The sequence below is a fragment of the Delphinus delphis genome, chromosome 12, assembly GCF_949987515.2.
Source record: "Delphinus delphis chromosome 12, mDelDel1.2, whole genome shotgun sequence".
Lineage (NCBI taxonomy): Eukaryota > Metazoa > Chordata > Mammalia > Artiodactyla > Delphinidae > Delphinus > Delphinus delphis.
In genome coordinates this window covers 70041849-70057795 of record NC_082694.2, presented here as the reverse complement: position 1 = coordinate 70057795, position 15947 = coordinate 70041849, and the positions used below count along the sequence as shown (strand labels likewise).

At 43.8% G+C, this 15947-nt stretch overlaps 1 protein-coding gene across 1 annotated transcript in view; it reads right to left on the bottom strand.

Moving 5' to 3' along the window:
- HADHA (hydroxyacyl-CoA dehydrogenase trifunctional multienzyme complex subunit alpha) overlaps positions 1–15947 on the bottom strand; it is a 54322-nt gene that overhangs the window by 2529 nt on the left and 35846 nt on the right. The window contains exons 13-16 of the mRNA XM_060026970.1: positions 14144–14315; positions 10842–10928; positions 1046–1186; positions 566–634 (exon numbers count right to left, since the gene is read on the bottom strand). Of these exons, the coding sequence (XP_059882953.1) occupies positions 566–634; positions 1046–1186; positions 10842–10928; positions 14144–14315 (469 nt within the window). The remainder of the gene's footprint in view (positions 1–565; positions 635–1045; positions 1187–10841; positions 10929–14143; positions 14316–15947) is intronic.

Below are 15947 nucleotides of genomic sequence, written 5' to 3'. Positions count from 1 at the left end.
AAGTCTAGAGATGAACAAATTATTCATTTCCTTCTTGTTTGCAATCCTGGATCTCACAAATCACGAGATTCCACGCCAGACAGGGCTAAGTTTCCCGATGCTGAGAGAAGAGACATTACCGAGGAGCAGTACTATAGAGTCCTGTGATGCCCAGGTCTGATAAGACCCCAGCGAGGAGTGGCCACGCGCTTCCCACCAGTGACCAACCTGTACGGCCACTGGAGGGGTCTGTGTGCAGCAGAAACGGGTGTAGCACCAATCCGACCAAATGGGCCCTGTTCTGGATGGGGACGCAGAAACCGCGCACAGAGCATGTCGGAGGCCTTTGGCTTATTGGAGCAGGGAGGACGCTAAGGGAGCAGAGGTAAAATTCTGCCCATTTTAGTGCAGTGTTAGCCCATGACTTCCCAGCCCTGTGTGGAAAGAGAGGGCACCAAAGGGCCTTGGAGAAGAGATAGGAGTCAGTGTGTTAGAAGGAAGCCTGCTCCTCACCTTAACATTACCAGTTTGGAAAACTAGTTGAAAGAGTGGAAGATGCCTCAAACATTCTGAGACTGATACCAACCTGGAGAATTCTGATGACTTCAGACATCATGGGTGCGAGGCACCTGGTGGTATAGAAGCCAGGTCCGTCCTGCCAAGGGAGAGAATATGAGCTCATGGGCCCCTCAGTTGTGGCCACTTCCCAGGTCTGAAAGCGGCCTCTCTCCCCCGGAAGCCACTTCAAAACTCAAGGTGATTTATAATCTCCATCAGAATCCTTAATATTAAACTGCAGGGGAAGCCACAGCCAGGGGCAGCCTGGCTTGAACCACGAGCACAGCAGACAGTCTCAGTCATCTGAAAGGTCTGGAATGGCTGGGAGAACCCGCCATGTCCCAGCCCCTAACTCAGCGGTCCACCACTGTCCATACTGTAGACCACCAAGGGGAAATCATATCAAAAGCTGGTATATTTAAACTCAAGAGTTACAAGCAAACCTGGAAATATAAGGAGTCTTCATGGAACTTTTCTGAATCTGCTGCCCTGACACACAGCTCCTTACCTTAACCACAATGATGACCTTGCCCTGTTTGAGACCAACTTCTACAGCAGAAGCAGTTGTGTCCTTAGAAGTTTTCTGAGTTGTGATAATCTCCAGTAGCTGCATCTTGTCCACAGGAGAGAAGTAGTGCATGCCAATCACCTGGGAAGGGGGCCAAACACCGACAGATTTAAGAACTCTGAGAGGGGAAACTCATAGCATTCTTTTTTTTTGCTAGGAAAGCACTGCAGAGAAAGGCGGTTGTAATACAGGAATACTGCTTGGTACCGTCAAGTGGTTTGGTGCCATGGTTCTTTGATTAAAAGTCCAGTATGTTCAGGGGAGAGCTAACTGGAATGCTCTTCCATCTGCTTCTAGGGCTTTTCACTAAGGGCAATGGATCCTACCAACAGTTAATGCCAAAATCGCAGCTAAAGGCCAAATTAGATTTACTGGGGAAGAATGAACGAGGGTTCCATTTATATTAATGATGCTGATGGTTTGGGTGAGAGGGTCCACTTTTTATGGGGTGTGGGGGGAGACAGGCAGAAGAATTACTTACTATGCTGGACTGTCAGAGATACATTCGGATTTTACGTCGATGCATCTCACCACCAGGATACTGTCAGCCCTTCGTATCCACAGATTTCGCATACACAGGTTCAACCAACCGCAGATCCAACTGGTTGAATCAGATTCAACTGGTCTGACTCCTTGGATCTGAAACCTGAGGATACAGAGGGCTGCCCGTGTTCACTGTGCTACATACACTATTTTCTATAAGGGACTTGAGCTTCTGTGGATTTTGGTATCTCCTGGTGGTCCTGGAACTAATCCCCCACAGATACCCAGGGATGACCTTACTGGGTTTAAATAACATTTCTCAACACTCAAATTCCCTCAAGGCTCATTAAACCGATGACTCTCAAAGTCAAGTACCCGGACCAGCCGCACTAGCATCACCTGGGAATGTCAGAACTGCAAATTCTCAGGGCCTCCCCAGGCCTTCTGAATGAGGAATTCCGGGGGCAGGGCCCAGATCTGGGTTTACGAAGCCCTCCAGGTGATCCTGATACGTGCTCAAGTTTGAGAACAGCCTCATTAAGCTAACGGTTAGATAGTCTTCACAACTGAACTGTGACAGAAGTCTATCCGTTACTTTATAGCTTTGCCTCCACTCCCCACTCCCCACTCCCCACTTCAGCTATAAGGTATTAACTACTATCTGCCACTGACCGACTGCTTACTGTCCACAACTCATTAACACATTTATCATTTATCCTTCCATTTAATCCACTACAACCCGGTGAACTAGTCAGTCTAATTACCTAGATGAGGAAGAAAGACATCAGGAGGTTAAAATTAGTAGCTCAGGGTCAGTCAGTAAATGGCAGAGTGGGATGCCATCAAGGTCGGCCTGTCTCCACAGCCTGCCCACTTCCCGTTGTGTAACACACAGGTCACTTGCATGTTACATCAACTTATCAATCCAAAAGTTGCTTCTAACCTCTAAATTATCCTTCTACTTCTGTCTAAAATACTTAAAAAGGCAGGACCTGATTCAGACTGTACTCCTCAGCAAAAGGAATTAGCCTTTACCATGTATAATTTATATACAATAAAATGCACAGATCTTGATTACATATTCTTTGTAATAATCATTAGTGGGACTTCTGGGAAGATGGCGGAAGAGTAAGACGCGGAGATCACCTTCCTCCCCACAGATACACCAGAAATACATCTACACGTGGAACAACTCCTACAGAACACCTACTGAACGCTGGCAGAAGACCTCAGACCTCCCAAAAGGCAAGAAACCCCCCACGTACCTGGGTAGGGCAAAAGAAAAAAATAAACAGAGACAAAAGGATAGGGATGGGTCCTGCACCAGCGGGAGGGAGCTGTGAAGGAGGAAAAGTGTCCACACACCAGAAAGCCCCTTCGCGGGCGGAGACTGCGGGTGGCGGAGCAGGGGAGCTTCGGAGCCGCGGAGGAGAGCACAGCAACAGGGGTGCGGAGGGCAAAGCGAAGAGATTTCCAGCACAGAGGATCAGGGCCGACCGCCACTCACCAGCCGAGAGGCTTGTCTTTTCACCCGCCGGGGCAGGCGGGGCTGGGAGCTGAGGCTCGGGCTTCGGTCGGAGCGCCGGGAGAGGACTGGGGTTGGCGGCGTGAACACAGCCTGCTGGGCGTTAGTGCACCGCGGCTAGCCGGGAGGGAATCCGGGGAAAAGTCTGGACCTCCTGAAGAGGCAAGAGGCTTTTTCTTCCCTCTTTATTTCCTGGTGCGCGAGGAGAGGGGATTAAGAGTGCTGCTTAAGGGAGCTCCAGAGACGGGCGCGAGCCGCGGCTAAAAGCGCGGACCCCAGAGACAGGCATGAGACGCTAAGGCCGCTGCTGCCGCCACCAAGAAGCCTGTGTGCGAACACAGGTCACTATCCACACCCCCCTTCCGGGGAGCCTGTGCAGCTCGCCACTGCCAGGGTCCCGGGATCCAGGGACAACTCCCCCGGGAGAACGCACGGCGCGCCTCAGGCTGGCGCAATGTCACTCTGGCCTCTGCCGCCGCAGGCTCGCCCTGCACTCCGTGACCCTCCCTACCCCCGGCCTGAGTGAGCCAAAGCCTCCGAATCAGCGGCTCCTTTAACCCCGTCCTGTCTGAGCAAAGCACAGACGCCCTCCGGCGACCTACACGCACAGGCGGGGCCAAATCCAAAGCTGAGCCCCTGGGAGCTGTGAGAACAAAGAAGAGGAAGGGAAATCTCTCCCAGCGCCTGAGAAGCAGCGGATTAAAGCTCCACAATCAACTTGATGTACCCTGCATCTGTGGAATACATGAATAGACAACGAATCATTCCAAATTAAGGAGCCGTGTGGATGAAAGGCTCTTGGTGCTGCAGCCAGGAGTTAGTGCTGTGCCTCTGAGGTGGGAGAGCCAACTTCAGGACACTGGTCCACAAGAGGCCTCCCAGCTGCACATAATAGCAAACAGCAAAAATCTCCCAGAGATTTCCATCTCAACACCAGCACCCAGCTTCACTCAACGACCAGCAAGCTACAGTGCTGGACATCCTATGCCAAACAACTAGCAAGACTGGAACACAACCCCACCCATTAGCAGAGAGGCTGCCCAAAATCATAATAAGTCCACAGACACCCCAAAACACACCACCAGACGTGGACCTGCCCACCAGAAAGACAAGATCCAGCCTCATCCACCAGAACACAGGCACTAGTACCCTCCACCAGGAAGCCTACACAACCCACTGAACCAACCTTAGCCACTGGGGACAGACACTAAAAACAACAGGAACTACGAACCTTCAGCCTGCAAAAAGGAGACCCCAAACACAGTAAGATAAGCAAAATGAAAAGACAGAAAAACACACAGCAGATGAAGGAGCAAGATAAAAACCCACCAGACCTAACAAATGAAGAGGAAATAGGCAGTCTACCTGAAAAAGAATTCAGAATAATGATAGTAAAGATGATCCAAAATCTTGGAAATAGAATAGACAAAATGCAAGAAACACTTAACAGGGACCTAGAAGAACTAAAGATGAAGCAAACAATGATGAACAACACAATAAATGAAATGAAAAATACTCTAGATGGGATCAATAGCAGAATAACTGAGGCAGAAGAACGGATAAGTGACCTGGAAGATAAAATAGTGGAAATAACTAATGCAGAGCAGAATAAAGAAAAAAGAGTGAAAAGAACTGAGGACAGTCTCAGAGACCTCTGAGACAACATTAAAGGCACCAACATTCGAATTATAGGGGTTCCAGAAGAAGAAGAGAAAAAGAAAGGGACTGAGAAAATATTTGAAGAGATTATAGTTGAAAACTTCCCTAATACGGGAAAGGAAATAGTTAATCAAGTCCAGGAAGCACAGAGAGTCCCATACAGGATAAATACAAGGAGAAATACTCCAAGACACATATTAATCAAACTGTCAAAAATTAAATACAAAGAAAGTATATTAAAAGCAGCAAGGGAAAAACAACAAATAACACACAAGGGAATCCCCATAAGGTTAACAGCTGATCTTTCAGCAGAAACTGCAAGCCAGAAGGGAGTGGCAGGACATATTGAAAGTGATGAAGGAGAAAAACCTGCAACCAAGATTACTCTACCCAGCAAGGATCTCATTCAGATTTGATGGAGAAATTAAAACCTTTACAGACAAGCAAAAGCTGAGAGAGTTCAGCACCACCAAACCAGCTCTACAACAACTGCTAAAGGAACTTCTCTAAGCAAGAAACACAAGAGAAGGAAAAGACCTACAATAACGAACCCAAAACAATTAAGAAAATGGGAATGGGAACATACATATCGATAATTACCTTAAATGTAAATGGACTAAATGCTCCCACCAAAAGACACAGATTGGCTGAATGGATACAAAAACAAGATGCATATATTTGCTGTCTACAAGAGACCCACTTCAGACCTAGAGACACATACAGACTGAAAGTAAGGGGATGGAAAAAGGTATTTCATGCAAATGGAAACCAAAAGAAAGCTGGAGTAGCAATTCTCATATCAGACAAAATAGACTTTAAAATAAAGACTATTAGAAGAGACAAAGAAGGACACTACATAATGATCAAGGGATTGATCCAAGAAGAAGATATAACAATTGTAAATGTTTATGCACCCAACATAGGAGCACCTCAATACATAAGGCAAATACTAACAGCCATAAAAGGGGAAATCGAAAGTAACACATTCATAGTAGGGGACTTTAACACCCCACTTTCACCAGTGGACCGATCATCCAAAATGAAAATAAATAAGGAAACACAAGCTTTAAATGATACATTAAACAAGATGGACTTAATTGATATTTATAGGACATTCCATCCAAAAACAACAGAATACACATTTTTCTCAAGTGCTCATGGAACATTCTCCAGGATAGATCATATCTTGGGTCACAAATCAAGCCTTGGTAAATTTAAGAAAATTGAAATTGTATCAAGTATCTTTTCCGACCACAACGCCATGAGACTAGATATCAATTACAGGAAAAGATCGGTAAAAAATACAAACACATGGAGGCTAAACAATACACTACTTAATAATGAAGTGATCACTGAGGAAATCAAAAAATACCTAGAAACAAATGACAATGGAGACACGATGACTCAAAATCTATGGGATGCAGCAAAAGCAGTTCTAAGAGGGAAGTTTATAGCAATACAATCCTACCTTAAGAAACAGGAAACATCTCGAATAAACAACCTAACCTTGCACCTAAAGCAATTAGAGAAAGAAGAACAAAAAAACCCCAAAGTTAGCAGAAGGAAAGAAATCATAAAAATCAGATCAGAAATAAATGAAAAAGAAATGAAGGAAACGACAGCAAAGATCAATAAAACTAAAAGCTGGTTCTTTGAAAGGATAAACAAAATTGATAAACCATTAGCCAGACTCATGAAGAAAAAAGGGAGAAGACTCAAATCAATAGAATTAGAAATGAAAAAGGAGAAGTAACAACTGACACTGCAGAAATACAAAAGATCATGAGAGATTACTACAAGCAACTCTATGCCAATAAAATGGACAACCTGGAAGAAATGGACAAATTCTTAGAAATGCACAACCTGCCAAGACTGAATCAGGAAGAAATAGAAAATATGAACAGACCAATCACAAGCACTGAAATTGAAACTCTGATTAAAAATCTTCCAACAAGCAAAAGCCCAGGACCAGATGGCTTCACAGGCGAATTCTATCAAACATTTAGAGAAGAGCTCTCACCTATCCTTCTCAAACTCTTCCAAAATATAGCAGAGGGAGGAACACTCCCCAACTCATTCTACGAGGCCACCATCACCCTGATACCAAAACCAGACAAGGATGTCACAAAGAAAGAAAACTACAGGCCAATATCACTGATAAACATAGATGCAAAATCCTCAACAAAATACTAGCAAACAGAATCCAACAGCACATTAAACGGATCATACACCATGATCAAGTAGGGTTTATTCCAGGAATGCAAGGATTCTTCAATATACGCAGATCAATCAACGTGATACACCATATTAACAAATTGAAGGAGAAAAACCATATGATCATCTCAATAGATGCAGAGAAAGCTTTTGACAAAATTCAACACCAATTTATGATAAAAACCCTGCAGAAAGCAGGCATAGAGGGAACTTTCCTCAACATAATAAAGGCCATATATGACAAACCCACAGCCAACATCGTCCTCAATGGTGAAAAACTGAAAGCATTTCCACTAAGATCAGGAACAAGACAAGGTTGCCCACTCTCACCACTCTTATTCAACATAGATTTGGAAGTTTTAGCCACAGCAATCAGAGAAGAAAAGGAAATAAAAGGAATCCAAATCGGAAAAGGAGAAGTAAAGCTGTCACTATTTGCAGATGACATGATACTATACATAGAGAATCCTAAAGATGCTACCATAAAACTACTAGAGCTAATCAATGAATATGGTAAAGTAGCAGGATACAAAATTAATGCACAGAAATCTCTGGCATTCCTATATACTAATGATGAAAAATCTGAAAGTGAAATCAAGAAAACACTCCCATTTACCATTGCAACAAAAAGAATAAAATATCTAGGAATAAACCTACCTAAGGAGACAAAAGACCTGTATGCAGAAAATAAGTCATTGATGAAAGAAATTAAAGATGATACAAATAGATGAAGAGATATACCATGTTCTTGGATTGGGAGAATCAACATTGTGAAAATGACTCTACTACCCAAAGCAATCTACAGATTCAATGCAATCCCTATCAAACTACCACTGGCATTTTTCACAGAACTAGAACAAAAAATTTCACAATTTGTATGGAAACACAAAAGACCCCAAATAGCCAAAGCAGTCTTGAGAACGAAAAACGGAGCTGGAGGAATCAGGCTTCCTGACTTCAGACTATACTACAAAGCTACAGTAATCAAGACAGTATGGTACTGGCACAAAAACAGAAATATAGATCAATGGAACAGGATAGAAAGCCCAGAGATAAACCCACGCACATATGGTCACCTTATCTTTGATAAAGGAGGCAGGAATGTACAGTGGAGAAAGGACAGCCTCTTCAATAAGTGGTGCTGGGAAAACTGGACAGGTAAATGTAAAAGTATGAGATTAGATCACTCCCTAACACCATACACAAAAATAAGCTCAAAATGGATTAAAGACCTAAATGTAAGGCCAGAAACTATCAAACTCTTAGAGGAAAACATAGGCAGGACACTCTATGACATAAATCATAGCAAGGTCCTTTTCGACCCACCTCCTAGAGAAATGGAAATAAAAACAAAAATAAACAAATGGGACCTAATGAAACTTAAAAGCTTTTGCACAGCAAAGGAAACCATAAACAAGACCAAAAGACAACCCTCAGAATGGCAGAAAATATTTGCAAATGAAGCAACTGACAAAGGATTAATCTCCAAAATTTATAAGCAGCTCATGCAGCTTAATAACAAAAAAACAAACAACCCAATCCAAAAATGGGCAGAAGACCTAAATAGACATTTCTCCAAAGAACATATACAGACTGCCAACAAACACATGAAAGAATGCTCAACACCACTAATCATTAGAGAAATGCAAATCAAAACTACAATGAGATATCATCTCACACCAGTCAGAATGGCCATCATCAAAAAATTTAGAAACAATAAATGCTGGAGAGGGTGTGGAGAAAAGGGAACCCTCTTACACTGTTGGTGGGAATGTAAATTGATACAGCCACTGTGCAGAACAGTATGGAGGTTCCTTAAAAAACTACAAATAGAACTACCATATGACCTAGCAATCCCACTACTGGGCATATACCCTGAGAAAACCATAATTCAAAAAGAGTCATGTACCAAAATGTTCATTGCAGCTCTATTTACAATAGCCCGGAGATGGAAACAACCTAAGTGTCCATCATCGGATGAATGGATAAAGAAGATGTGGCACATATATACAATGGAATATTACTCAGCCATAAAAAGAAACGAAATTGAGCTATTTGTAATGAGGTGGATAGACCTAGAGTCTGTCATACAGAGTGAAGGAAGTCAGAAAGAGAGAGACAAATACCGTATGGTAACACATATATATGGAATTTAAGGAAAAAAAATGTCATGAAAAACCTAGGGGTGAAACAGGAATAAAGACACAGACTTACTAGAGAATGGACTTGAGGATATGGGGAGGGGGAAGGGTGAGCTGTGACAAAGCGAGAGAGAGGCATGGACATATATACACTACCAAACGTAAGGTAGATAGCTAGTGGGAAGCAGCTGCATAGCACAGGGAGATCAGCTCGGTGCTTTGTGACCACCTAGAGGGGTGGCATAGGGAGGGTGGGAGGGAGGGAGACGCAAGCGGGAAGAGATATGGGAACATATGTATATATATAACTGATTCATTTTGTTGTGAAGTTGAAACTACCACACCATTGTAAAGCAATTATACTCCAATAAAGATGTTAAAATGAAAAAATAAAAATAAAAAAAAGTGAAAAAAAAATGCACAGATCTTAAAGTGTTCAGTTTGATGAGTTCTAACAACTGTGTATCTACCCACGTAATCACTACCCCAAGCAAAACCTATTGACATCGTTCAAAGAAGCTGTGCCAAAAGGTGGCCGGCTGTGTCCTGGACTGCTGGGACTTTCTCAGTTGCAGCACTGGAGGGCCTGTGTCCTGGGCAAACCGAGGTGGGTCGCCCTACTTGTGCCCCTGTGGCCTTCCTCTTACATGAATGACCTAGGCAGGCAGGTGCTAAACGCTGCTCAAGATCCCTGGGGGCGAGGACTGCTAAGTGTGAAGCTTGTTCTGCTCCACGGCGAGAAGGAGAGGTTAGCATCAAAGGCACAGCAACAGGGGCTCCTCTGCTGCCCTCCAGTGCTGAGGAGCTGCTGTGAGTGACTACGACGTGGCCAGACTGTCTATCTGCCATTACTCCATGTCTGTGTCTTCCCTCAGCTGCCACTTCTCCCCACGACCTCCTCCTGCCATCACTGAACCTGCCTCTATCAGGCCCACACCACTTCTAATCTGCTGCGTGCTAGGGAACAAGATGACCTTGAGTTAGCAAGCTATTAGAATGGGAATAAAAAGACTTTCGTGTTTTTAGTACATGGACTTTGTATTAACAGTTTCAGCTGCTTAAAGGCCTTTTATATTTCCTGCCTACTTTTGGCTGGTTCTGCTTCGCTGAGGCTAACCGGTATCCTCCAGAGAGGCGAACTGTTTTATTTCTCCTTGAATGATTTCACTTGATTTCCCTGGTAGAGAGCAGAAGCCCAAAGACAGATTTCTAGGCATCATTCCAGATACTCACTCTAAGTGCTTCCACATCCACCCCTCTCATGTCCTGGGCAGAAGCGCTAAGCAAACCGGGCTGGACACATCCCACCACAGCCCCTGACCTTCCATTTCTGGATCTGGAGTTGGAACCAAACCCATCCCCGCCAGTACCAGAGTCTGCTCTGTAGCTCAAGTGTTATTTTGGAACATCTCTTCTTACTTTAGGGTCTATCTTTCAATACCCAAATGTAATAAACGTAGGTTTTATAGTCTGAACCTGAATAATACCCATTAGGGACGCAAATCACCTATAAAGGTATGTTCTAGTTGTAGCTCACTTGCTCCTGCATCTCGCACTGGTCATGGTACTAGCTTTTCTGTGCCCAGTTTCTGGGACTACATCCTCACCCTCATCCACTTCATCATCCACACCAGTCCCTTCTCATATTCTAAGCCTTCAGCAATGAGCCTGAAGCAGTAAAACATTTCAGGGTTTTCCTCTGTTCAGAATTTACCTTCTCAGGTCTTTTACTGACAGCAGCAATTTCGTTGATTGGGAGAGCAGATGTGTTGCTGGCAAAGACACAGTGATCTGGAATCACCTGCAGGAGAAAAGCATTTAAGAATGTGTCATGTAGGCCTGGGAGATGACTGGAGTCCAAAGCAAAGCCAATGAGTGACACTTGGGCCCCGCCCACCCTTCACCTTTGAGAGAACCAACCATAATGTGCATGCCTATTTCATGTTACACATGTGTTACTAAGAAATGGTACAGCACTATAATTATATCTACAGTGCATGAATACAACTATTAGCTTTATCAACCTGCAGAATAGTGTCTAACGGAGATTTTCTCAGCATTCTGCCCACAATCTCAGCTTATTCATATTTTTATTCAGATACTTGGATGAGAAACATAGAAGGCACATCTGTCAAATGTGTGCAAATCTGGGCAGGCAGAATCCTAACATCAGAGTTGAGAATCAAGATTCAAGATACATTCAACACGCTGAAGAACTGAGTGCAAAATAAGATCAATTATAATGAGGATGAAGGTAAAGTACTGCATTAAGATTTTATGAAAGAGAAGAAAGAGAAAAAAATAACTGAGTAGGCACCTAATGGGCAAGACCTGGGCTTGGCAGTAAACTTGTGTTAAAGAGCCCATGATTTTATTTAATCAAAAGTATAGGGGCTTCCTTGGTGGCGCAGTGGTTGAGAGTCGACATGCCGATGCAGGGGACGTGGGTTCGTGCCCCGGTCCGGGAAGATCCCACATGCCGCAGAGCGGCTGGGTCCGTGAGCCATGGCCGCTGAGCCTGCGCGTCCGGAGCCTGTGCTCCACAACGGGAGAGGCCGCAGTAGTGAGAGGCCCGTGTACCGCAACAACAACAACAACAAAAGTATAATGTGGGTCAAAAGTAGAGCCCGATGATCAGAAAGCTAACATAGTCTCAAGTTGAATTATTAATGGTATGGTGTCTAATGTTGGTGGTAAAATTCTCTATGAAGAGCAAACCAATGTCTCCAAAGATGGCTGGCAACAATCTTTCCCCTCTTGTACATGTGTGTCTCTCCTCCCATCCAGGGGCACAGTCTCTTTCCCCTCCTCTTAAATCTGGGCTGGCCTATGACTTGCTTTTACCAATGAAAAGTAGCAGAAGTGACTTTGCCAGTTCCAGGACTTGCCTTATGAAGTCCACTGACTTCTGCCTTGCTCTCTTAGAAGCCAGCAGCCATGCTGCAGAGAAGCTCTGGATCGACCACTAAGCGAGGACAGGCCACAGGGAGAGGGAGGCGCCCCAACCAAGCTTTCAGCTGAATGCAGTCCCACGAGTGACCCCACTGGGAAGCCACGTGGAATTAAGGGCCAGCCGCCTCTCAGAGCCCTGCCCTAACTGCAGAACTGTGAAAAGGTCATTGTTTTTGTGGTGGTTTGTCACACGCCAAGAGAACACTGAGACATGGTGAAGACAGTAAAGGAGACAAGCAAGACAGTGAGGGTCTGGAGACAAGAATTATGAAGATATCAAAGGAGTGAGTTTCTTTAGTTCTGTGGAGAGGAAGAGAAATTTTAAATCCCTGAGGAATACCCATGTAGGTTCAGCTTTACCATCTTCCTGTAAAGAAAGGAGAGGCCAGGTAAGAGGATGGACTTGGTGGCTTCCTAAAGATCTTTCACTTGAAATTCTTTGATTTTCCAAATACAGATCTTTTCTGGACCTTGCTCTTTTCCACCCTTTCTGAAAAACTTCTTTGAGTATCTCCTACCTTAGATGATTTCACTAGCTTCTCTAAAAAGGTAAAGGCCTGTGACATGTTACATAAACAACTACAACATACGTAACACTTTGGATTTTACCTTTAGCAATAATCTTCTTATTCTTTTCTTACTATCTGCTAAAAATTCATGATTCCCCGAATATCCTCCCTTTCCCGCAGTCCATGGACTTCACGGACATATAAAACCCCTTTTCTTTTCTTTCTTTCTTTCCCTTCTCTTCTCCCTTAACCTTTATGTTTCAATGGGAACTACTGTATCGATTTGTTCATAGTCTGCACTTGTCTTGATCTGATCCCTCTTCTTTCTCTTTCTTTTCCTTGACCACTGGCTTCCCAACTGCTAAAACTAACAAACTTTTCTGCACTCAGATACTCCCAAATCCTGATTTTCCAAAAGCAAATACCATCACCCAGTCAGGTGGCAAATGCTCTTTTAGTGGTAAACGGCTCCGTCTGTTTTTGCCGCCCCTCAGTCTACCTTCCATTGGCCCAGCAGGGCCCCCAAAGCCCCGGGAACGTTGTGTCCATATCTCTGCTGCAGTGCCACCTTGCACAGAGAGAACACACACCTACCCAGCTCTTCTGAATTCACTCCCTCAGCTGAACCTACATTACACTCTGCTTAAAGAAAAGATTTTGGAATGTGTGTTTCACAAGTGGAATCCATCCCAAACTGAGCTGCTTGTCTTTAGTTTCTAAACCCTCCTTAGGTTCATTCTTTAGTAGAGCAGAGATTGTCCTCCCATGGAAGGGAGTCTTAGGAGTACAGCCCACTACTCAAGATACCCCAGAATGCTGCAAAGTCAGTGCCATTTTATTTACACCATTTACTAACCTACACTCTGTTTATTTAACTGTACCCGGTTCTACCTCCTGCCTGGATTACTGCCATCTCTTCTTTCCTTCTTTCCTCTTTCTTCATACCACCCAGTTCAAGTACTTGTTTTGTTCATATCATCCCATATCAAGAGTTGACTACACACAGCCTTTGGGCTCAAGACCAGAGTAGCATTTCCACAAAATGAGCATCTGAATCCTGCCTGGAGAAACTGTTTCTCCCTATTTCCTCTGCTGCCTAGACCTGAATTAGTTTAGTTATAGCTTGCAGCCAACCAATGATGTCAAGACGTCTGGCTACAGTCCATGAGGTTATTTGTACGTTTGGGTGACTGAACTCCCATATAAGGCTAATGAACCCTGTGCTTAAGTTAATAAGCTACTTGTTTGTCTTTTCTTAGGACTTTGATTTGCCCTTTTTACAGTGTGCATGGGTTCACATAAAAACTTACATTTGGGGGACACAGTTTTGAGGGGCACAAGCCTGTTGTGTCCCCTTTTGCCTGGCAAAGCAATAAAGCTGTTCTTTTCTACTTCACACCTCCAACAAACAAACAAACATACAAAACCCCTTACATCTGGGAATGAATGGCCCTATAAAAAGAACCACAAGTTTCCTATAGTTCCTTTAAAAAACCCTGTCTCTGTGTTCTCCACTCACAACACTAGGATTCAGTACAGCAGGCCCCTTACTTACAGCTTCTACTTCCTTGAGCACTTTGTGCTTAAGACTGAGGTCCTCAAAAACAGCTTCAATCACCATGTCAGCCTTTTCAAAACCCTGGTAATCGAGCTGCCCAGTCAAGTTGCTGAAAAAGGCGTCCCTTTCAAACGATGTTAGTGCTTTCTTCTTCACTTTATCATTCAGTCTAGGAAAAAAACACATTCCTAGTCAGAGGAGGAGAACAGGAAACTAACATTTATTGAGTGTCCATGGGCCAGATAGTGTGCTGTGTGTTTTTCACCAACTCAGTGAGGTAGCTCCCATTCTGAGGGAGCTGAGCTGCTCAAGGAGACTCAGAGGGACTTGTGGTCCAAGAGCGAGTTAAGGGAGGGTCCTAGGGTTCAAACAGGTTGACCCCCACATCCATATTCTTTCTACTAAAAGATGCCCCTACATGCCCAACCTGCATAAACGGTATCACTAATAAAACAGTTAAATTTGCCAAGAGGAGTAAACGTGAACACTATAATGGCAAACAAGAGAGCAGCTCTAGTAATTCTCTACCTACGATAGGGGAAACAGCCAACACGGGCCCCAGACCATGAGTTTATACTTGCTTACATTATCATTTTGTTATTCTGTAATTGTGATCTACCGGAGGACAGAGACCAAGCATTATGTCGTATATTCTTAATCCATTTCCTGGTCAGTACCTAGTAGCACATCATATTGATTACATAAAATATTAACTCAAGGTTTCTTCTTCCCCACAGGGAGCTAAAAAGGATTCCTGCTACTCAGACACTTAACTGATTGTTTTTTATTGCCAGGGAAAATAGGCTCTCTTAGGTTTTAATCTGACCGCACTTTGAGAATAAATGACCTAGAGTTTTCCTCTGAAAGAAGAATGAAGCTACACCCCATTCACTAGTTTCCTTAACCAAAAGAAAAATTAAAGCCACAAGGTAAGTTCAAAGAAGTAGTCAGTTTAAGTCTCAAAAGTATGGATTCAAATATCCTGGTTTCTGACAACCGTGTCAGCAGTCAGCAAGCAAGATTCTTGTGAGAGTTCAAAACATTATTAGTTGCTCTAATTCTAATGCCTAATGAAACTATTCCCGACAGGACAAGAAATATGTATGTCCCAAGTCAGCAGTACAGTGAGGTGCACTCACCAGAGCCCGATGTTTCTAATGCAAAAAGGGAAAGCCGGGACAGTTGGATCCAAAAGAGATCGAGGGGGAAAAGCGATTTTAGAGCAATTTCTTATTTTGGTGACTGTATGAAACTCTGGGAACGCTCGCGTGCTGGCCTCAGGGCAATGGTGTTATCGAGCGCGTGCCATTGTGGGGGGTCAGAATCTTTTACTACAATGCCTTGCTATCTTACATTAAGATAGTTGCTATCTGCCAACATGATTAAACCTGCCAGGTCCTGCACAGTATTATGGTAGCAATATATGAGCAGAAAAGGGGTAAAAACACACTTAAGCTACATAATCCACGTAAGAAACAAAAAAACTAACTCAACTAAAAGTCACATGCAAGACCATCAAAGTTCAGCCAGCCTTAGACAGTCTATTACATTGGAGCAGAGAAATGAGCTGAAACAAATTCCCAGTTTGGCCAAGTGGCTGCTCCATTTTTCCCCTCTGCACAACAGGCCGTATGTGTGTTGGGTGGGGGAGAGGAGGGAGGGACGGGCAGGAGGGAGAATAACAGTCCCCGTTTATTAATTCAGAAGTAAGATGGAGACACAGTCCATAAGATCCAGATATTGTGGAGCCAAATCAGTTAACTGCTTCTCTATGGTAACGCCAGTCAAGAAATATGAGGTT